At 36.5% G+C, this 23,263-nt stretch overlaps 1 protein-coding gene across 2 annotated transcripts; it reads left to right on the forward strand.

Annotated features, from left to right (window-relative positions):
- The first annotated feature begins 1,101 nt into the window (after nt 1-1,101).
- Nucleotides 1,102-22,025, forward strand: si:ch211-51a6.2 (neurotrypsin). 2 transcript variants are annotated; one of them, XM_058794777.1, is made up of 15 exons: nt 1,847-1,931; nt 3,869-3,911; nt 4,509-4,610; nt 7,687-7,929; nt 11,680-11,818; nt 11,917-12,095; nt 13,003-13,150; nt 14,253-14,431; nt 14,571-14,712; nt 14,886-15,100; nt 17,895-18,036; nt 18,128-18,406; nt 18,510-18,632; nt 18,766-19,046; nt 19,854-22,025. In XM_058794777.1, the coding sequence occupies exons 3-15, from the start codon at nt 4,598-4,600 to the stop codon at nt 20,171-20,173; spliced, it is 2,403 nt and encodes an 800-aa protein (XP_058650760.1). In that variant the 5' UTR covers nt 1,847-1,931; nt 3,869-3,911; nt 4,509-4,597; the 3' UTR covers nt 20,174-22,025. The 2 variants fall into 2 exon arrangements, with proteins under 2 accessions (XP_058650759.1, XP_058650760.1); XM_058794776.1 differs by lacking the exon at nt 4,509-4,610 and having other exon boundaries at nt 1,102-1,931.
- Nucleotides 22,026-23,263: the final 1,238 nt, after the last annotated feature.

Below are 23,263 nucleotides of genomic sequence, written 5' to 3' on the forward strand. Positions count from 1 at the left end.
TGCTCAGGTTAAAAGGAGGCTTTGATCTTTTGTTAAATTATGAGTAAGTGATTCAGGTATTGTTAACTTCTATTGAAGATGTATGAATGGTGAACAATGTGGAATGAGGTGTATTCAAGTGTCTGTGTACACAGGTGAACAATGCAAGACAAGGTGAGCTCAACCACCTGTGTATTGAGGCTCTTATTTTTTTAATGTGATATTCATAATTCCCAAGACATTTAAAAGATGTCCAAGTGGTTAGTAATATCCACCTTATCAACACATGCCCCTTTGTCCTATGTTAGGGAGTTTTCAGGAGTTATGGAAAAGAACTGGAATTCCTTGTCTGTCTGTTTTATATTTGCCATGTGACCGCAAAAGGTCTGTGTTTTCTGATTTTAAGCTTTAGGCGCATTTTTTGGGGGCGGTATGCAAGGGTCTGTTGAGTTATTCAAAAATCCATTCAAAAACATTTCATGCAGATAATAACTTTTTTTTTAATGGATATGTTTTAAATTTCTGATGTAAAATAGGTCCTGTGCAATACACTCTATTCTGTTGGTAACTATTGGTAACTATTTGCAAATTGTTGGCTACACACTCTCTTTTTTCTTTCTATGATCTGCTTATGCCGCATTGATGGTTAGGTTTAGGGGTAGAACTTAATGCTTAGGCATACTTTTTTTCCCAATAAGTTGTATGATTCTGTACAAATTACATCTAAGAAAATTGCTTGACAGTTGTAAAGAAACTGAAGTAGTGACTGATCTTTCCTTTCTTATTGTGATATACATCAGTGTAAAAGATTATCAGAAAGAAAAAAAAATAGGAATGGGAAGTTGGTTCTAATCATCATTTGTTAATTGGGTTTTGGGCATTGCAAAAGTGGATGCAGATGAACAGTGGCGGGGTTTATGCAGACAAAATGATTAGAGAAGTCCTGTATATGTCACCAGAGAGACTTCTGTCGTTTTCATCGGAAAGTCTAGTTATGATATTTTGATGAGTTCGAAAAAAAAAAAAAAAAACCTTATAATGAATTACGATGAATAGCTCACAAGAGCTATAATGCATTTTGAAGGGTGAATTTTCATTCTATATGAACTATATAAATTTGTTTTATGCATGCATGCTCATCATAGGTGATTACTATTATGAATGATGCCAATTGCAAACTTTGGGCAAAGTTGTTTGGCCTAATCTTTCAATGCTATTTATTCACTAAATTAGCAGTAAAGCAGTTTTCTTTTCTTTACTCTATTTATTTATTTAATTAATTTTTGTCCGCCAAATAAAAGTCGGAAACATTGGTTGGCTTTTTATAAACTAGTTGTTTATAAACTGTGATGTTTAGCCTACTATAATACTAATGACGATGATTACATTCACTATAGTATATGGCTATTTAATTAATAGTTAGGCTACTAGCGAAACTGCAGAAGATGGTCACTCTAGGATTTCTAATTAAAACCAAGGACTAGTAATTTAAAAATGCTAGTTCATTTAAAGAATAATTGTTAAAACGGCTTGCCATAAGGGGCCAACCTCTCTGCACTGTGATCCATAAATGTTTATGTCCTATAATCATCTGTAACGTGTTACTGTGGTGTAGGCTCCTGGAGCGGCGTCTCTTCTTTCAGTGTCACCTCACAGTGAACGTAAACCTCAGTCAGACTTCAACATGGGAGGGGTGTCAGTCGTGTCGTTGGACTTTTAGAAGTTAACATGATGTTGTTTTGTTCTGTCTCATCATTTTCGTTGTTTCTTCGTCCGTACATACATTTGTAAACATTTTGAGGCGGGAAGGCGCCCCACTTTCCCTGTGTGCCCGCGGACAGCGATGATGGGACAGTTGTGCTGCTGGATGTGTAGTCAATGACAGGATGGATATCAGCGGGATCCTCTCTATTGCTGCTGTCCTTCGTTTCTCTATCAGTGTCTACGGCGAGGTATGCAAACACAATTATTTGCTTTATTGACATATGAGTTCTTAGTCGGCTAACAAACAGTCAGACTAGCTGTGATTTATCCTGGAAAAATTACGAAGAACTCCTGACCTGATACTGGGGTTTTAGTAGACAGGAGTTCAGACGGCGGCAAAAAAAAAAAAAAAAAGCTGGTTTATAGGCTAAATGTGACAAACAAAAATATATTTTTCTCAACTCTACTGGGCTATAAAATGGCACAGTACATTTTTCTTCTTCTGAATGAGTAGTTAGAATGGAAGCCGACACGGAAATGAATTATGATCGTTTTCACTTACCTTGTAACATTAACGCTTTGTATCACGTGAAAGTGTGTGGTAATTGTTACAGTTGGCATTATCTTGTACAGTCATTGTTAATTTTTGTGGCTGAGGCGTACTTTGCCCCGAATACATTTCAGCTCTTTAAAAGGATCTAAATAATAACGAGACAATGAGGTGCATATTTACATGTGCCGTATTAATCTGTTTCCACAATATCTCGAGTTATGTTTTTATTTTTCATACCTCATATTGACCACAAAAAAAAAAAAAAAAACATTGAGCCAGCCTAAGTGGTTTTCTGGTTTTAGCTGGTTTAAAATGAGCTTCAGCTGTTCTGTAGCTCTCCTAGCCTGATGAGCTGAAAAGTAGCCAACAGATCAGGCTGGTTTAAGATGTTTCAGCAGGGATATATTAATAAAATAAACAAAACATTAATGAAAATAGCAGAACAGAACATAATATTCCCTAACTACCTTGGGAAAATATGCTATGCCTTACGTATCGTGCTGGAGAAGAACATCAGAAAACCAAAGCTTAACCCAATTGTCTTCAAATCATTTTGGATTATGGTATTAGAGTCAGGCTTTGTAATATTGTCAATAATATATCAAATAAAATAAAATAAAAACATGCTAGTTTATTAGGACAATAGGACAGTTAATGTGTGCTTGAAGTTTTTTTTTTTTTGTCTTTGTTACTTAAGTCTGAGTCTCTTGTACTGTATCTCATACTTAATCCCTGTTGATGGGAACAAGCATCACACTTTATTCTCATCCTGACTGCAGTACAAGCGAACGATGGGACGAGACGCTTGCAGTGTAGTCGGGATGAGAGGAAAGAATGATGCTCGTTCCCTTCATCACACCCAGATCACACAGTAGCAGTCACGTAATGGCTTGATGGTCATGAAAGTGTTCTTTGATCTCAGTTGAAGTACTGCTAAAGCAAAGCTGCTCTGAACTATTAACTCATGTCTTTATGTGACATTTCCTCGTCGTAAAGCAACGGATACCTTTGATAACCTTCCTCCAGGGAGAAAACCTCTGACTAAGGCTTGCAGCTGGTTACTGGGATCAAAACAAAACAAATGGTATAAACTAAAAATAAGGCTTGTATCCTATTAAAATCACATTTTTAAGTCATAATTCATGCCTAGTTGTCATACCTTTACAAAAAGTATCAAAGTACAGTGATAGTATCAGATACCTCGGTACTTTCTTAAATATATATGATACAACATTTAAGCATTTAGCAGATGCTTTTATTCACATAGAAGAGCATTAGCATGTTCATTAGAATGCTAAATCGGGAAAAAGCTAGAGGAAAGTAGAGAAAGTTCAGAGAGAACTTCTTGAAAGTTGTGATAGTGTCAGCAGCTCATTTCACCAGAGAGGAACAGAGAGGGTGAAGGTTTTGGAAGGTGACTTCATGCCTCATTGTGAAGGAACAACAAGGCACCACCAAGGCGAGAAGGAACAAAATACCAATACCAAATGCTTACCTATTCATTTACTGTTTCATTTAAAATGTTTCTTCAAGGTATTTCAAAGAATACCATGGTATATGGCCAAAAAACCATATGTCCGTGGCACTTTAAGTGAAAGAAGTGAACTGGCTTTTTTTTTTTTTTCTTCATAGGCAGGACAAAGCGCTGTGTACCTGAATACACTGCAGAGCTCAGGTAGGCACTCACTGCATTTACAAGTCTATATATATATTTTTGTTTTTCTTAAAGCTTAAATAAAGTTGCAAGCTGGAATCCTTTTTTAAATGAGAATTGGCAATATACCTGCATCTCTTTTGTGTCACCATTTGCTTGGGAAATTAAATTATGCCACCTAATTCAGACACATACTCATTACTAGTAGCATCTGAAATGTCACAGTATTTTGTTCTTGTAAAGAGCATCTGTTTCAATGCCAAAACCCACATCCCTTCTTGGCACTATATCTAATACAACATTAACCGATGCAAAACCACTCGGCTGTCAAGAGATACGTTCGTCGATGGTTCCCTATGGCAGAGTTAAAGAAATACTCAACCGCAACAATTGCTCCTCAGACAAAATTGCTATGGAGAGAAACACAATATTCAATGTGCTTGTAATATGAGTGAAGCACAAACATTTACTGATGACAGTGAATGGATGTGAAACAACTGTGGCATTGATGGGGCTTTGAGAAGTAGCTAATTTGAGATCGAATGCCCCGCTGTTTTTGCTTATTACACGTGTCATATTCATATTCTGTGAACTTTAATGCTTTCCTTGTCTTCCAAGCCTGGACAGGTTTGTACGCTGACATCCTTAGGGCAGGATGCTGATATATACTCAACCTTCCCACAGAATCGTCAACCTACTCCCAGTTCATGCTGGGGCAGTGTGAGATTCCTCTATGATTGCCTCATCTGTAGACTTATTTTACTCAGACCAGCAGTCTATGCTGTTAAACCTCTTATATTTAGTCTCTTGTAGTACCACCAGGAGTCTTGTTGGTGGTCTTTATGGTGCTCTATAACCGTAACACCATGGAAAATATGACTGGAACTCTACCCTGATGCTATTTCAGCAAATTGCTTTACTGTATGTCCAGACAGACATACAGCGTGGAACCTGAGCTCTCACGAGACGAGACATGAGTGTGTACAAGAAAAGATTCAGGACTGTTGAACTATTAACCTGCCAGTGTACAAGAATGGAAACAATTTATAATGTCTAAAAATATATTTTATTATCAAATATGATGTACAGAAGAACAATCATGCTAAAGCTATTAAAAGAAACACCAAAGATCAAATTTCTTCTTTTTTCTTCATAGAGTTTTTGCTCTATGGTATTGTATTATACATATATATATATATATATATATATATATATATATATATATATATACAGGGATAGGAATGAACAGTGGTATACCATTTTTTGCCTGATATTAGATTCTTTTTTTTGTGCTTGTTTTGCTAATTTTTTTTATTAATTTTACATTTAGATGATATTTGCTGTCATTTAACACTCACTTAATGTTTGAAAACATGAATAATTTAATAATATGAACATTTATTATATTATATTGCATTATATTATGATAATCCATAATTATTCAGTTTTGAACAGGTTTGATAGGTCGAACAGTTTTTGGTTTGATAGATTTTTAGATACCCATGGCATCGTCTTCTGCTCCATCTGCCTGATTTAAATCAAAACAATCATAATGGATGGAGGTTTAAAAACGACTCACATTGGAAATCCAATACTGTTCTCTGATGATAAACATGCTTTTTAATAAGATGGGGAATGATACTGTGTCAGTACATTGTTTACAGTTATATTTGGAATAATGTAGACAGAAGAGGAGAGTGTAATAGTTTCAGTGATACTCCAGCTCTAATATGCTTATCATGACTGTCAGCACTCATCTCAGCTCAATATGTCTATGCTAAAGCAATCTACTCAAGCAAAGACAGGGTTAGGCTACGTGTCCGCTGGGTGTAGATTTGTATACGCATGCAGGTGTAAATACTTTTCTAGCATTACTTCTGCAAGAATTTTGGCCCATAATGCTATGAGATGGTCTCAACTCTTTCTCCCTGAGGGTTTAGCACCTGCTTCTAAAGAGAGACTAGGGCACGTTGGCCTCTGTTTGATCCTGCACAACACTATCTGATAGCAGACCCAAAAATTCTCAGGAGCTTTGAGTGAGATTTCTAATGTTTATTTGTGGTGGAAAAACTGTTGTTACTTGCCTACACAAATGTTGGATTTAATCTGAAATTATATGTGTTCTGCTTCTCAGTAAACCTGTAATTGCTTTAAAGAGGGTCTTCTGGTAGTATTGTTTAAAACCTAATTTCATTCCCTTTTATAAATGCCCCCAAAGCACTCAATGAAGTGACTATTTCTATTTAAATATCCGTCTCCTGTCTAGGTGGATGGATTTAACATCTGTCTCTTGCTTGCACTTGGACAGTGGGCACAAAGCCCAGGACTTTCTCCCTTTCTAGTCACATTTCCAGAAATGAAATAAAGGACAGACTGGCAGCATATGCGGAACAGCATAAGAATGTTGCTACTAAGTTATGAATCCCTGTATTAAATGGTAGTTTAAATGCTTACAAATTAATTTAACAGCCCACAGTAAAGCATGAAATTGGATTGTCGTCATTACTGTGTTTCAGGCTGCCTGCAACCCATAACATTTATTAGAGAATGCTCTCTCACGCGAGACTAGATCATGTAATTTGCTCACTGTGGCCCAAAGTCACAATATTTCTGTTTAATTTAATGGTTTTGATTAGAATCATTTGGAAGAAGGATCTTCCTGATTATTTGACTAATGGTTCCAAGCAAACAAAAGTACATTAGTAAACAAAATAATTCAATAATGTTAATTAGTTTGAAAAATGCACACACACACACACATACACAAGACACTTGTTTTTTTGTTATATAATGCTAAACATATGTAATGTAATGAACTAAAAACCTAATGTAAATATATTATATAAATTATATAATAATTTCTAATACTATATATAATATAATAAAATTATTTAATAAAAAGTATATGATATAAAATATAAAATAAATGCAATATATTTACTTATATTTAAAATATTTTATTATTTTAAATATTATTATTTGTATTATTTATTTTATATTATATTTATAATATTTAATTTTTAGTTTTATTAGTATTATTATGCAAACACACACACACATGTCTGGTTTGCTATCCTTGTGGGGACATCCCATAGGCATAATGGTTTTTATACTGTACAAACTGTATGTGCTATTGCCCTACACCAACCCTACACCTAAACCTACCCCTTACAGGAAACTTTGTGCATTTTTAGATTTTCAAAAAAAACACCATTTAGTATGTTTTTTAAGCCTTTTGAATTACGGGGACATAGGCACTCATAAACCACCTTCAAATTGTAATACCTCTGTCATACCCATGTCATTATACAAATTTTGTCCCCGTAAACCACACACACACACACACACACACACACACACACGCATTGTATAACACATTTGGATGTGTGACTCATCATAGTGGGTCTTCACAGGTCTTGCTGTTCCAGCAGTGCAGTAAGCCATCATTAGTGTCTCACACTGCTGTCCTCACCCTCTGCATCAAGAGGCAGCACTGTAGGGGTTTTCAGTGATAGAGAAAAAGTTACAAAATAAGAAAGCTAATAAGACCACCTTAGGTTTACACAGTTTACACTGCCATTTTGAGTTAACACAAGGTCATTTTAGGTCATGCTTTTGCATTTTTTCATGCCAAGAATTTTAAAATGATTTGACCTTTATTTGCCACTGCATTCAAATGTTCTTTTTTGCTCTGTCAAGGGTATACTCTTATAAGTGAAATGCTGGATTTTACTTATGTCTTCGTGTGTGTGTGTGTGTGTGTGTGTGTGTGTGTGCATGTGTGTGTTTCCCTTAGGTCCTCTGTCCTGCTCTGAGGGCTTCACTGAGCTGGGTTATTACAATGGATCTGTCTCTCAGACAGATTCTGGCTCTTCCTGTCTAAAATGGACTGACTTTCCAGACTACATGCTGCAGTACCCCAACCGTGGCCTGGGCGACCACAACCACTGTAGAAACCCTGACCGTGAATCCAACCCCTGGTGCTTTTTCAGACAGAAGTCAGGAGCCATTGGATGGGCCTACTGCGACTGCCACCAGGGTGAGCCCTCCCGACTGGCTTTTTTTTCACATTTAGAGATATTTTACAAAAGTTCAATTTTCATTTTATTAGCTTTATTATCATTAGATTTTTATATATATATATATATATATATATATATATGGTGGTTGAGGAGATCCCCCCCCCCCCTTGTATGTGAAGCACTTTGAGTGCCTAGAAAAGCGCTATATAAATGTAATTATTATATATATATATATATATAATATTATATTATCATTAGATTTTTGTATTACTTCAAGTTTTGAGGAGAAGTGAGATCAAAATGAAAAAAAGCCATTTACCACCCAAATTCGGGAAATGTTTTTTAAATTTGAATAAAATGAAAACTAAAAGACTTTCAAATCACATGAGCCAATATTTTATTCACAATAGAACATAGAGAACATAACAAATTTTACACTTTTATCCACTTAATGAGCTCATTTCAAATTTGATGCCTGCTACAGGTCTCAAAAAAGTTGGCACAGGGGCAACAAAGGGCTGAAAAAGCGAGACATTTTCAAAAGATTCAGCTGGGAGAACATCTAGCAACTAATTAAGTTAATTGACATCAGGTTTGTAACACGATTAGCTATAAAAAGGGATGTCTTAGAGAGGAAGAATCTCTCAGAAGTAAAGATGGGCAGAGGCTCTCCAATCTGTGAAAGAGTGCGTAAAAATATTGTGGAATACTTTAAAAACGTTCCTCAAAGGCTTTGCAAATCTCATCATCTACAGTACATAACATCATCAAAAGATTCAGAGAAACTGGATAAATCTCTGTGCGTAAGGGACAAGGCTGAAGACCTTTGTTGGATGCCCATGGTCTTCGGGCCCTCAGATGACACTGTATCACTCATCGGCATGATTCTGTCACTTACATTACTAAATGGGCCCAGGAATACTTCCAGAAACCACTGTCGGTAAACACAATCTGCCGTGCCATCTGCAGATGCCAACTTAAGCTCTATCATGCAAAAAGGAAGCCTTACACCGTGTCTACACTGGACAGTTGTTGTGTAGCGCTGCAACAGCTAAAGTCTCTCTACACTTGACGCGACAAAGCAACCGTTGAAAATGATTTGAAATTTGTGTCAATACGTCATAAATGGAACGCGGCAGCAGTTTACAGTCGGGGATTTGTTGTTGCGCCACGCCGCATCCAGTGTAGACATTATAATCACTGATTATAATGAGTTTTATAGTATTTTGTCGCGCCGCTTGCACCCGGTGTAGACACGGTGATATGTGAACATGGTCCAGAAGGTCTGTCGTGTCCTGTGGGCTCATTTAAAATGGACTGTTTCAAAGTGGAAAAGTGTTCTATGGTCAAATGAATCCAAATTTGACATTCTTGTTGGAAATCACGGACGCTGTGTCCTCTGGGCTAAAGAGGAGGGAGACCTTCCAGCATGTTATCAGCGTTCAGTTCAAAAGCCAGCATCTTTAACCTATAGAGAACATTTGGTGCATCATTAAACAAAAAATACGTCAAAGACGACCACAAACTCTTCAGCAGCTGGAAACCTATATCAGGCAAGAATGGGACCAAATTCCAACACCAAACTCATAACCTCGATGCCCAGATGTCTTCAAACCGTTTTGAAAAGAAGAAGATGCTACACCATGGTAAACATAAGTAATAATTAGATAAATTATGCACTAAATATCTTATAGCGATATTAAATGCACCCACAGGCTGGTACATTTGACAAAAGTGTAGGCTAGTTTTTGAAAAGTTTAAATATTATTATTCGCAAATTATTCACCATTACACCCAAAACATGCCTTTCTAGAGTCTAAATAAATGTATTTATTTATTTTTTATTTATTTGTATAGAGACAGTACAGAAACATAATCTTAGCAGAAAGACTGAAAATATGCATTGTACACATAGATTGAAGGTCAAGCTAAGTTGTACCTTAACTTCCCAGAAAAGCTTTAAACTAAAACATTAAATGCTACACATTATAAACTCCTAGACATATTATACACTTTAAATAGGGACCTTTACATATAAATGTGGTGTTAGAATACATAAATTCCATATTAAATCAGCTGTCATTACAATTAAAATAGCTGCAGTACACACCAGTGTTATTTTAATATCATTGAGATACTATTATAGTATTTATTACTGTTTTGAATTAGATTTATTTTTATATTTTCTGTTTCAATTTTTAAGTTTTAATAATTTTGTTGTGTTTTTGCCTGTATTATCAGTTGTTTTATTTAGTTATTTTAGTCTTTTGTATTTTATTTTATTTAATTAAAATTAAAATTTGTTTTATTTCAAGTAACAAAAGTTTTGTTATGGTTTTGGTTTAAGTTATTATAGTAAACTATAATAACCTTTGTACACACACACACACACACACACACAAAAGTAAGTGAAAGACCTGGAATGTTCAAAAATGCACAATGGAAAAAAAACATTTGGGGCTGTGGGCTTAGTAGGTGGCTCTAGTCTAGCCTCATTTGACCTAAAAAAAAGTTCCTATACTGGACCATGGTGTTTGTTTATTAAGTGAACTTGCCCTGGTGAGTATTTGTGTCATAACTGTCATATTAGTGTAGGTGTTGTACAGAAGCTGAGTGATGTTTATTACTGCAGTCACAGCACACAGCCACAGTGTGTCTGTCAGTGAGCTAACAGCAGTCAAGGATTCACTCTGTCCTCTCTTTCTATTGTCCTCTATTCATCTTCCCCTCTCTATGTGTTTGTTGTCTAATAATCAATCAGACTCACATCACTCATGCGCATTTGTTACTCCTATTGGGAAAGTGTCTGTTCGGTCTCTGAATCTCTTTGTGCTGGTCTGTCATCACTTGGCGTTGTCTGTGGTTCAGTACCGAGCTGGTGCTGAAATCTGTTTGCCTTATCTCTGTGAGCTGTGATTATCTCTGTCTGCCTCTCTCCTCCTTTTCCTTTCTATGTAATAACATTAAACACTGTTACAGACTGAAACAATTAGTGTGCATTTAAATTCATGTCTGTGTGAGCATGACGTGTGGCAACAAGAAGATAATTTGCAAGACACAGAGGGTTTCTAATGTGATCGTTTTGTACTAATTATAGAGAGCTGGTTCACAGTCTGTAAATGTAAATGGGAGAGGCAGGGGTAAGCTGTGCCACTTTTACTAAAGTTGCCCTCTAGTCAAGGAGAAAGGAGGTAAAACCTAATTTCATTTTAGGATGTCTGCTCTGTGCTGAAATGAAAGGAGACAACATCTGCAACATAAGACTATAAAAATAGGATTTCTAAAAGAATAAAAAGTTGTGTATTCATACAATGTATCATGTGAAGATGTAAATTAAATAATTGGAGAATATATGCAAGATTTACCTTTCAAATTAAATTATGGCCATAAATTATTTAGAAAAAACCTTTTTAATAATTATCCCATTCCAATCTCTCATTTTGTTGCATATTTTTTCCATAAACCTTCAGAAACAACATAAATCAACCATATATAATATAATACATAAAAATGTTAGAATGTTAAAGAGAGTGGGATAAGAAAACATTTAATATAAATAATATAAATATTGTTTTATAATTAAATGCATTATTTAAATAATATATATTTATATTATAAATTATTTATATTTATATTTTAAACTTATTTTAAATTTATAACTTTTTTGTTATTTCTCTCAAAACCTAAAAGTTCAAAGAATTTTTTTTTTTTACACATTATCATTCCTAAATCTCTGAATATGTTTGATTCTGCATCCTTTCCTCCAGGTGAGGCACGGTTGGTTGGGGGTTCGTCGAATAAAAGTGGTCGTCTTGAGGTGTACCTGAATAGCCGGTGGGGAGCAGTGTGTGACACCCACCTGACTGATCGAGATGCCAGTGTGATCTGTAGACAACTGAAGCTCGGGTATAAGCTGCAAACTCTATTCATTATCATCTAGAGGCTCTGTACTGATTAACACCCAGCATGTGCATGTCATTTAATTACCTGCTAACTCCCAACAGTGAAATTGGCACTGCGCTTCGGCATTCCTATTTCGGACCTGGTTCTGGTCTCTTTCACTTTGAACGTCTTGGCTGCCATGGCAATGAAGATTCTCTGCTGAAGTGCCGGAGCAGGAAATATATCTCCAGTGACTGTAACCATGGAAATGAGGCCGGAGTGGTGTGTGCAGTACCTGAGGGTAAGTTTGTTTAACTTGAGTGGGTTATTATTATTATAGTCTTCATTGTCACATGATCCTTCAGAAATCATTCTAATATGATGATTTGCTGCTAAATAACCTTTTTTATGATTATCAATGTTGAATAGAGTTGAACTGCTTAATATGTTTGTGAATGGGATTCTTTTATGAACAAAAAGAATGTAATTTATAATATGGCTTTACTGTAAATTTTGATCAATTAAATGTATCCTTGCTTAAAAAAAAATTAAATTTGTGAGCCCAAAGTTATGAACAGTATATATTTTTTTTAAAACACACATTACATTAATAACTTTAACTTGCATATATATATATATATATAAGAAATGCAAGTTAGAAAAATATTATTTTTGTCGCAGGCTCTCAATTTCATTTCTCAGAGTCACAGTTCATAAAACAGCAGCTGAGCGTCCTGTATCTGCTGATCATACTCTTACAACTATATTTTCAACAGTGTTATAGTGTGGAAAAGCCTTCTGTGAAGCTAAATGAAGACTGAATTCACGAGAGATAGAAGTAGGGTCATAAACAGTGTGCCTGTTGTAATGGGACAGTTTGCTAGAACAGGGTCAGGTATATTTAGAGAGAGCTGTGAATTATTCACACAGAAACTTTAGGAAGGAGAAAGCAATCTGAGAGCGCTGAGGCTTTGCCAAGAGTCCTTACACATGTCCCCATCCTTTACCATACACACATACATGCTTTAAAGCATTATGCCAGATGTGGGAGACCTATGCCTTGTAAAAGGGGTTCCCTACTGAAGCATATATAGAAGAGTTTTAAGCTTTTGCTCTCAAGAAGTGTGAAATGTTACACTAATTAGTTTGTCCTATGCATCCTCCACTGCAGTGAATAAATGAATTGATTGCACTTTTGTTTTGTTTAGGCAATGGTGCCCCCCTGAGGCTCGTGGGTGGCCTTGAGGATTTCGAGGGGCGCGTGGAGGTGTATCATAACGGGAGGTGGGGTACTATCTGTGATGATGAATGGGATGATATTGATGCTGAAGTGGTTTGCCGACAGTTGGGACTGGGGTAAGAAATCTGTCATCGTATGTATCTCCAATTTTGCACGTTTTTTTTATGCCAAGGACCTCCAAATATTACCTGTGTATAAATTTGTACTGTGTAAGAAAAAAAGCTTAAATAAAAAAACAGATTGCATTTTTTGATGTAAAACACTGTGATGAAATAATTTGATTTTAGACCAGAAAGAATTAAACTGTACTGTAGTAATATCACATTTCCATTTGAAAATACCCATGTCTTATAACATTAGTGCAAGGATCTGCTCATTGATCTGTTGTGAGGTCTTCTAATGTTGCTTGAAAGCTTTTGTATCATCATCAGGATGCTACTGAGCTGTTTTTGTTTGTTTAGCTACATTTAGAAACGCTTTGAGCACATGATTCGACTAAAAGCATTTTCAAGAGCTGGGAGACATTGATGATGACATGCACAAATCAGTGCTGACTATAAGGACTGTCCTTTTTACACACACTAACACAGCGAGTGAACTTTATTATTATAGATGAATGGATGGAGTGTATGAATGATTGATGGGGTGCAGGGATTCACTCCATGAGTCTGCAGTGGGATAGAAAGCAACTGATTTTACCCTTCACTATCTGTGTAACATACACTTTTCAGTACATCAGTCCTGATTTTGAATGGTTTTGCGATGTAAGTATCATTACAAACTTATATAAATAAACTAAAATAGTACCATATGCCTTTATATCTCTCCTCCTCCTTGTAATGATCCTTATGATTTTAAATGAACACTACTATTCAAAAGATTGGAGTCAGTAAAGTTTTTTTTATTATTTTAAAAGAAGTTAATGCTTTTATTCAGCGAGGATGAATTTCTGAAGGATCATGTGACACTGAAGACTGGAGTAATGAAATTCAACTTTGCCATCATAGGAATAAATTACATTTTAAAATATATTTTTTTAAATTGTAATACTATTTCACAATGTTACAGTTTTTACTGTAATTTTGAGCGAATAAATGCAGCCTTGGTGAGTGTAAGAGATGTCTTTCAAAATATCTTACCGACCCCAAACTTTTAAACGGCAGTGTATCTTAACCATTTTGATACGAGAATGAATTACAGGCGTGTGTTTGTTTTCAGTGGCGTACCAAAGGCATGGACATGGGCGCACTTTGGGCAGGGCACTGGGCCTATCATGTTGGATGGAGTGCACTGCACAGGAAATGAGCTGTCTCTGGAGGAATGCCCTCATGCACCCTGGGGCCAGCACAACTGTGATCACATGGAGGATGCTGGAGTCTCTTGCAACCCGTTTACAGGTGAAGATAACAAAAACTGTGTCAGACTGTGATAACACATTTAAAGTACTTCAAGGACCAAAAGCCTTTTTACTTATCACCATTTTATTTGTGTGCATAAGTGCATTGATTAAACGTAGACATGCTAATGCTGCTGTAGATGGAGTGTTGCGTCTAGTAGGAGCTGATAGCCCGTGGGAAGGACGCCTTGAGGTTTATCATGCTGGAGAATGGGGCACAGTGTGTGATGACAACTGGACCGGACGTCACGCCCAGGTGGTGTGTCGACAGCTGGGTTATCGGTAAGCTATGTTTTTGAACTGGCTGATAACATAATTCTTGAATGTAAGCATATAATGTGCTACTTTGAAGTAATTAAAGGCAGTACATTTGAAGTTTGACCAGGAGGAGATCAGGAAGTTTGCTTCATTTAGCTTTCTGCTCTGTTATGGCAATACTGCTATTTGTCCAACAGAGGGCGAGCTGAGGTGGCTCCAGATGGGATGTATGGCGAGGGTACAGGGTTGATCCTGCTGGATGAGGTGACATGTGAAGGGGGAGAGAGCTCTCTGCTGGACTGTGCTCATGGTCAGTGGGGGCAGCATGACTGCTCTCACAGTGAGGATGTGGGCATACGCTGTGAAAGAGAAGGACAGAACAATGAGATCCCTGAAGTAGCTCCTGCCACAGGTGCGTAAAATTCATGTAAAAACTTTTTACATGGATACCGATATCCGATATCCAAACCAGATGTTAAGAAACCAGACCACTTTACATTTTTAGTAGCCCTCCAAAACAAATTGGATACTAGAAAACTTATTTTTTATTATTATAATGACATGCTTATACATGTGCATACATATACGTACACATAAATGCATACTTATATGTAGCTTATAAAAAAAAACTGAAAAACATGTATGTTGATGAATATGGTGTAGAAATGGTTGCGCTTATCAGAAAGTGATTTGTTGCTCTGTGACAAACAGTAAATCTTTGTTAACATAATGTGCTTTTTTATTTGTGGTCCTCAATTTTTTTGACTCCAAGGCTCTCACGGTCAAGGACAATATTTGAATACTTAAATGACACCCCCCCCCCCACCCCCCCGCCAAGGTTTTTTTGGTGAATCTGCTGTATTGACAAAGCTGCTTATTTCCAAACTAGATCCAAGATAATCCATAATTACAAAAAAAAAAAAAAATCCAATAATTTAGTGTTCTTCAGGGTTTAAACTTTTCATTACCAATGATTTTACATGACAGTCATTTGTAATTTACAGGGATTTTAAAATTATTATTTACTCAGAAATAGCAATTTCTTACCTAATAAAATATTTTTGATCTTAACATAACTATAAAACTTAACTTGACTTCTTAAGATTTTATCAATTGTCATGACATTTCCAGGTATAGAAATCAAACTTTTAAAATTCTCTCGTACATCCAGGTTTCATAGCCATGGCTAGAGAACCATGGCTATAAATAAAAATGGCAGATGTTAAGGGAACAAAATTAAGATAAGAAATGTCAGCCTACTTGATTTTTAAGCTGTTTTAACATGCAAACCCGATTCCAAAAAAGTTGGGACACTGTACAAATTGTGAATAAAAACAGAATGCAATGATGTGGAAGTTTCAAATTTCAATATTTTATTCAGAATACAACATAGATGACATATCAAATGTTTAAACTGAGAAAATGTATCATTTTAAGGGAAAAATAAGTTTAAATTTTAAATTTCATGGCATCAACACATCTCAAAAAAGTTGGGACAAGGCCATGTTTACCACTGTGTGGCATCCCCTCTTCTTTTTATAACAGTCTGCAAACGTCTGGGGACTGAGGAGACAAGTTGCTTCTAGTTGCTCAACTGTCTTAGGTCTTCTTTGTCGCATCTTCCGCTTTATGATGCGCCAAATGTTTTCTATGGGTGAAAGATCTGGACTGCAGGCTGGCCATTTCAGTACCCGGATCCTCCTTCTACGCAGCCATGATGTCGTAATTGATGCAGTATGTGATCTGGCATTGTCATGTTGGAAAATGCAAGGTATTCCCTGAAAGAGACGACGTCTGGATGGGAGCATATGTTGTTCTAGAACTTGGATATACCCTTCAGCATTGATGGTGCCTTTCCAGATGTGTAAGCTGCCCATGCCACACGCACTCATGCAACCCCATACCATCAGAGATGCAGGCTTCTGAACTGAGCGCTGATAACAACTTGGGTTGTCCTTGTCATCTTTAGTCCGGATGACATGGTGTCCCAGTTTTCCAAAAAGAACTTCAAATTTTGATTCGTCTGACCACAGAACAGTTTTCCACTTTGCCACAGTCCATTTTAAATGAGCCTTGGCCCAGAGAGAACGCCTGCGCTTCTGGATCATGTTTAGATATGGCTTCTTTTTTGACCTATAGAGTTTTAGCCGGCAACGGCGAATGGCACGGTGGATTGTGTTCACTGACAATGTTTTCTGGAAGTATTCCTGAGCCCATGTTGTGATTTCCATTACAGTAGCATTCCTGTATGTGATGCAGTGCTGTCTAAGGGCCCGAAGATCACGGGCATCCAGTATGGTTTTCTGGCCTTGACCCTTACGCACAGAGATTGTTCCAGATTCTCTGAATCTTTGGATGACATTATGCACTGTAGATGATGATAACTTCAAACTCTTTGCAATTTTTCTCTGAGAAATTCCTTTCTAATATTGCTCCACTATTTTTCGCCGCAGCATTGGGGGAATTGGTGATCCTCTTCCCATCTTGACTCCTGAGAGACACTGCCACTCTGAGAGGCTCTTTTTATTTTTTTATTGCTACCTGTCCCAACTTTTTTGGAATGTGTAGTTCTCATGAAATCCAAAATGAGCCAATATTTGGCATGACATTTCAAAATGTCTCACTTTCAACATTTGATATGTTATCTATATTCTATTGTGAATAAAATATAAGTTTATGAGATTTGTAAATTATTGCATTCCTTTTTTATTCACAATTTGTACAGTGTCCCAACTTTTTTTGGAATCGGGTTAGTATTTAAAGCTTGTTTTGTCTTAATTTACATAATTTTAATCCATTTTGAGGCCCTCTTGGAGATTTTCTGAGGCCCCCTAGTGGGTCCCGGCTCCCTGGTTGAAAACCACTGTTTAAATTGACCATTTTTAATTTTAGCAGTATAATGTGATGTATAATATGACATTTAAAAGACATTAATTATCACTTTTAATTATTATATTTATATAAATATACTATAAAGGTGTTTTCTGTCATTTTTATTTAGGCACTAAATTCTAGTACAGACTAATAAAAGAGCCCATAAAAGCATCCTTAGTCTATTAAATATAAAATTTTGCATCACATCACCCTTTAAAAAAAGACAAGGAATTTACACTGCAATGTTTTTATTCTCAATCATATAATGCACTGCTTATCCAGGTATATAGAGGTCCTTTTCTGTGCTGTTTCTAGTTATGCTGTGGTTCCAGGTCCCCTGGTGAGGTTGGTGGATGGCGAGAGCCGTAAGGAGGGGCGCATAGAGGTGTTTATTAACGGCCAGTGGGGCAGCGTGTGTGATGATGGGTGGAATGACATCAACGCTGGAGTGGTCTGCAGACAGCTAGGATTTGTGTAAGCATGTTTCATGTGTTCAAAGAAGATAAAGACACATCCTAACATTGTCAGGCACTTATTTGTTCCTCTTTCCCCTTTTCAATTTCAGCGGTGTCTCGAAGGCCCGCTCCATGGCTTATTTCGGTGAGGGTCAGGGACCCATCCATCTGGATAATGTGAAGTGTGTTGGGACAGAGGCTTCATTGGGTGAGTGTTCAGCTGTTGGCCCGGACGCCCATGATTGCAGGCACAGTGAGGACGCAGGGGTCATCTGTGACTACACCACTGAATCCATAAAGTACAGAAGCATGAACAAGCAGGAATGTGGTTTGAGACCCAACACACAAAGACGCAGGAGAAGGATCATTGGAGGAGACAAGTCTCTACGGTAATGAACATTAGGATTTATTTGTTCACTAGCATTGTAACGTGCATTATATTTATTAATCTCTGTTTTTATTGCTTATTGGCCATCTGTGACTATCATGTAGGGGAGACTGGCCGTGGCAAGTATCTTTGTGGCTTAGGTCTCAATCGAAAGGCACCCATCCACTTTGTGGGGCGACTCTCATCAATTCCTGTTGGGTCATTACTGCTGCTCATTGCTTTAAGAGGTGAGAGAGAGACTCTACTGACATCTAGTGGCTCTACAGAGAATGACAAACAATTTACTTTGTGACAATGTCTGTTATTCCTGACAGTTTGGCAATAAATAAACATGGTGTGCATGAACGTATCTTTTTTCAGGTTTGGTTCAGACCCGTCCCGTTATGTGCTGCGGCTCGGTGACTACCACACAGAGGAAAGGGACGACTTTGAGCGCTCTCTCTCTCCTGAGCGCATCGTGATCCACGGGAAGTACCACAGCCAGGGCTGGGAGTATGATATTGCCTTACTGAAGCTGAAGGGCACAGATGGGAATTGTGTGGCCTTTAACCCACACACTAATGCAGTTTGCCTTCCGCCTCAGAGCAACAGGAAGGGCAAGAGGCCTATCGCCTGTGTTATCACCGGATGGGGTATTACAGGTACTGCAAGCTCAAACATATTTAGAGAAATACATTTCTGGACACACTTATGATGGCTAATAGTTTCCTATTGAAAGGGAAGACCTAAGCTAATAATTCTGGGTAAAAAGAAATATAAATAAGTATTATTATTTACAAACAAAATGAGTAAAATAAAATAACAATTTTTGCAAACCAAATAGTTTTGCAAATACATACATATGCAAAAATTATTATGTTAAAATTTAAACGTAGAACTGTTCAAAAGTGTGGGGGAGGTGAGATTTTTATGTCTCTTATGTTCACCAAAAATACAGTAAAACCAGTAATATTGCTAAATATTATTACAAGTAACTGATTTTTATTTTAAAATATACTTTATTCCTGTGATGGTAAAGCTACATTTTCAGCAGCCATTACTGCACATCCTTCAGAAATCATTCTTATATCCTGATTTGATGCTCAGGTAACATTTCTTATTATTATCAGTGTTGAAAACAGTTGTGCTGATTAATATTTTTGTGGAAACAGTGGTCATTTTTTCAGGATTCTTTGAATACTAAAGTTCAAAAAACTGCATTTATTTGAAATAGAAATCCTTTGTAACATAAATGTCTTTACTTTCACATTTGATTGCTTTTCAATTGAATTATTATTTTTTTAAACTTAAATTTCTTTAAAAAAAAAAATCTTACTGATCCCAAACTTTTGAACGGTAGTGTATATTTTTATACTTAAAAGTAATATTTAAATACTTCAAAAAGGTGTTTTAAAATACAAAGTTCTATAGGCGCTAATTTTTCTTTCTCTTCTTGTATCTTGTATTAGACTCTGAGTATTCCCGAACACTGCTGCAGGCCTGGGTTCCGTTACTGCCCTCCTGGAAGTGTAAAAAACGTTACGGCAGTCGCTTCACCAGCCGCATGTTGTGTGCCGGCAGCTTGTCGAACCATCGCCGTGTGGACAGCTGTCAGGGTGACAGTGGGGGCCCACTGGTGTGCCAGGGCGAGGCTGGCCACTGGATGCTCACAGGAATCATCTCCTGGGGTCACGGTTGTGGTGACCCCACCTATCCCGGTGTGTACACACGGGTCGGCCGGTTCCTGAAGTGGATAGAGAAAGTCACCCACAGCACTGGCAAAGTGTGATGTTACAGTGTTAACATTAAAACCACTAACCGCATTGTATAAAATACAGTATATGTTATGTAATGCCTATGAAGGGATCACCAGCTGGCCATTAGGTTTAAAGCTGGTTTGATCCTGTTTTATGTGTTGCACATTTTACTACTTGCACCATGCCATTTCAGTTCCATTTCTGTACACTTGAAGCATTCGTGAACATGCACAAGAACATGAAGTCACATGTTTTTGAGAGACAGCTGCATTAAGTGAGCGGAGTTTTCCGGGATTGAAAGGTCTTCAACGGATAAGCCTTTGTAAATAAGTCATTTTGCACTAATCTGCATGCCATATAAATGGAGCATCTGTGGGAGGTCTGTGTTCTGGTCTGGCTCTTCTGGATCAGGTTCTTAAATCAGTTCACATATTGCACTTAAACGTGTTATTTTATTTGTTGTTGTTTTAGTTCTGTGATTTAATTACGATAAGGAACGGCATGCTTGTATGTAAAGATTCATCAACATTCCACTTGTTTGTTGGTTATTTGTACTCTTGTTGTAGGTGTATAGGGTACGACTACCATTATTGAGCTTTTAATTTAATTTTGCAGAAAACCAGTGTCAGAAAATAGTATGTTCAGTTTAGTTATACATGTAGCAATGCAAAGATTTTTCTCAAGCACCTACCCAACAGATAATGTGATAATATCAGTGATATGAAGTATTGGATTGTTAATCGTCAGGATATTATGGAGTCCCTATAGGGGGATATGGTGATGGACAAAATATGACAGCAAAAATTATATATCAATGCTTTTGCGTTCACTTGCAAACTGCTTATGGTTCTCTTTGAAACTATGCATGTGCTTGCCAAACATTTGCTTTTTTTGCAAAGTATTATGTTTTCTTGTGAAACTTTGCATTTGCTCGCTGAACGTTTGTGTTTCTTGCAAAATTTTTATGTTCCCCAAGAAGCTTTGCATTTTGTGAGTGAACACAAAACTGGTCTTGGAAAAACTATAGATTTAATGATTTAGCAAAAGAATGCAAAGTTTCTTGGGGGAACACAATACTTCTTGTGAAAGAATGTAGAAGTTTTGCAAATTATTGCCAAAGCATTGAAATATTTTTCAAATTTTTTCCATCACCGTGTTCCTAGTTAATAATGAGAACTGGTTCTTAAACTAAAGTGTTTAAACTTGAACTACGCAGTTATTTCACACATGACATGGTCAGAATCTGCTGCTGAGTGATTTGCTTCCTGCAGTGTTCAGCCTTTTCTGTAGTATTTATTTACATAACAAGAAGACGTAGGTTTATAAATTCATTGTTTCTTGCTTTGACGGATGAATTGAGCTATAATAGTGGTTCTGTTTTGTTCCAGTTGGTGTCGCAATCAAGAAATACTGAAATTAGGCATAGACAGAGAGAAGGAGAAGATCACTTTAGTAATTGGTCAAGTTTACACAATTCCATGTAGTTCAAATGATGTAGACGCTTTGGTTCTTAATATTCTATTAACAGTCTGTTATTAATCAATCCAAACAGAAACTTTGATGTAATTATGTAAAAATGTAAAGGCTGCTAATATGCCATATTTAGCCTTGGTTAAAAACCGGTTTAGAAAAACTGTGAATAGTCAGATCTTTAGACATCAAGTTGGAAAAATGAGATAAACTGATTTGAATGCATGGCCTAGTCTCCTCATTATTTATTTTTTTTGTTCTGCAAAATGGTGATGGGAAAACAAAAACAAGTCGATCAAAAATGCAGCGTAATATTAATCATCTATTTCCAACACATTGTGATTGTATTAAATGTTTAAAATTGTCATTGACCATATTAACTACATTGGAACAGGCTAATTGAAAATCAATACATGAAAGGGATTTGAATATGAATTATTGTAAATATACAATAAATATATCTCTCTCTAAATATATGACTTGGAAAAAAATATCAGTTTTGCAAATATATTTGGACTGTCCTTTAATATGGACATCAAAAATGTCCATATTAAAATGTGTGTGTATGTGTATATATATATATATATATATATATATGAAGAGTTAATTTGCAAAAACAGATAACAGGTTTTTTTGTCCTACATTCCAATTAATATCAATCAATAATAATAAATTAAAAATACAGCGAACTATACGCAATAAAACACAATAAAAACATAACACAATTAAAGACATGATTTAAGAAAATTAATAAAAACGGAGTTATCTATTTGCGCAAATAAACTTTTAAGATTATATATATATCATTGAAGTAAAGCAATTGAAAGTAGGGGGAAACTCTTATTGTGAGATAAATGCTTTCTCTAGTTCATGTTGGCCACAATTATTGGCACCCAGTTATTGCAATGTCCTTTTCCCAAGATAACAGCTCTGGGTTTTCTCCTATAATGCATGATGAGTTTGGAGAACACCTGATAAGAGATCAGAGACCATTTTCTTAATACAGAATCTCTCCAGATCCTTCAGATTCACAGCTCCATGTTGGTGCTTCTTCTCTTCAGTTCACCCCACTCTTTTTCTACAGGGTTCAGATCAGAGGACTGGCAAAAGCTTCATTTTGTACTCAGTGACACATTTTTGTGTTGATTTTGATGTTTGTTTTGGATTATTGTCCTGATAGAAGATCGAACCAAAGCCCATTATAAGAGGCAAACAGGTTTAGATATTTTATCTGTTGGTATTTGATTGAATCCATGATGCCATGCATCTGAACAAGATGAGCAGGACCTAAATATACAGCAGTGGTGGGTTTGCTGCCAAAAATCTATTTTTTAGTTTCATGTGACCATATAAGCCAGTGCTATTTGACGTTCCAGTCATGTCTGACAACTGAATATGCTGGAGTTTGTTTTTGGATGAGCGAGGACAGTTTTTCTTGAAACCCTCCTGAACAACATGTGGTGATGTAGGGGCTGTTTGATATATATACACTATATATATATATCTTTTAGGCTATCTGACACCAATATTCAACTATTCTCTGCAATTCTCCAGCTGTGATCCTTGGAGAGTCTTTAGCCACTCAAACTCTCCTCCTCACCATGCATTAGGACAATATAGACACACGTCATCTTCCAGGCAGATTTGTAACA

This window comes from Onychostoma macrolepis, chromosome 13, assembly GCF_012432095.1.
Source record: "Onychostoma macrolepis isolate SWU-2019 chromosome 13, ASM1243209v1, whole genome shotgun sequence".
NCBI lineage: Eukaryota > Metazoa > Chordata > Actinopteri > Cypriniformes > Cyprinidae > Onychostoma > Onychostoma macrolepis.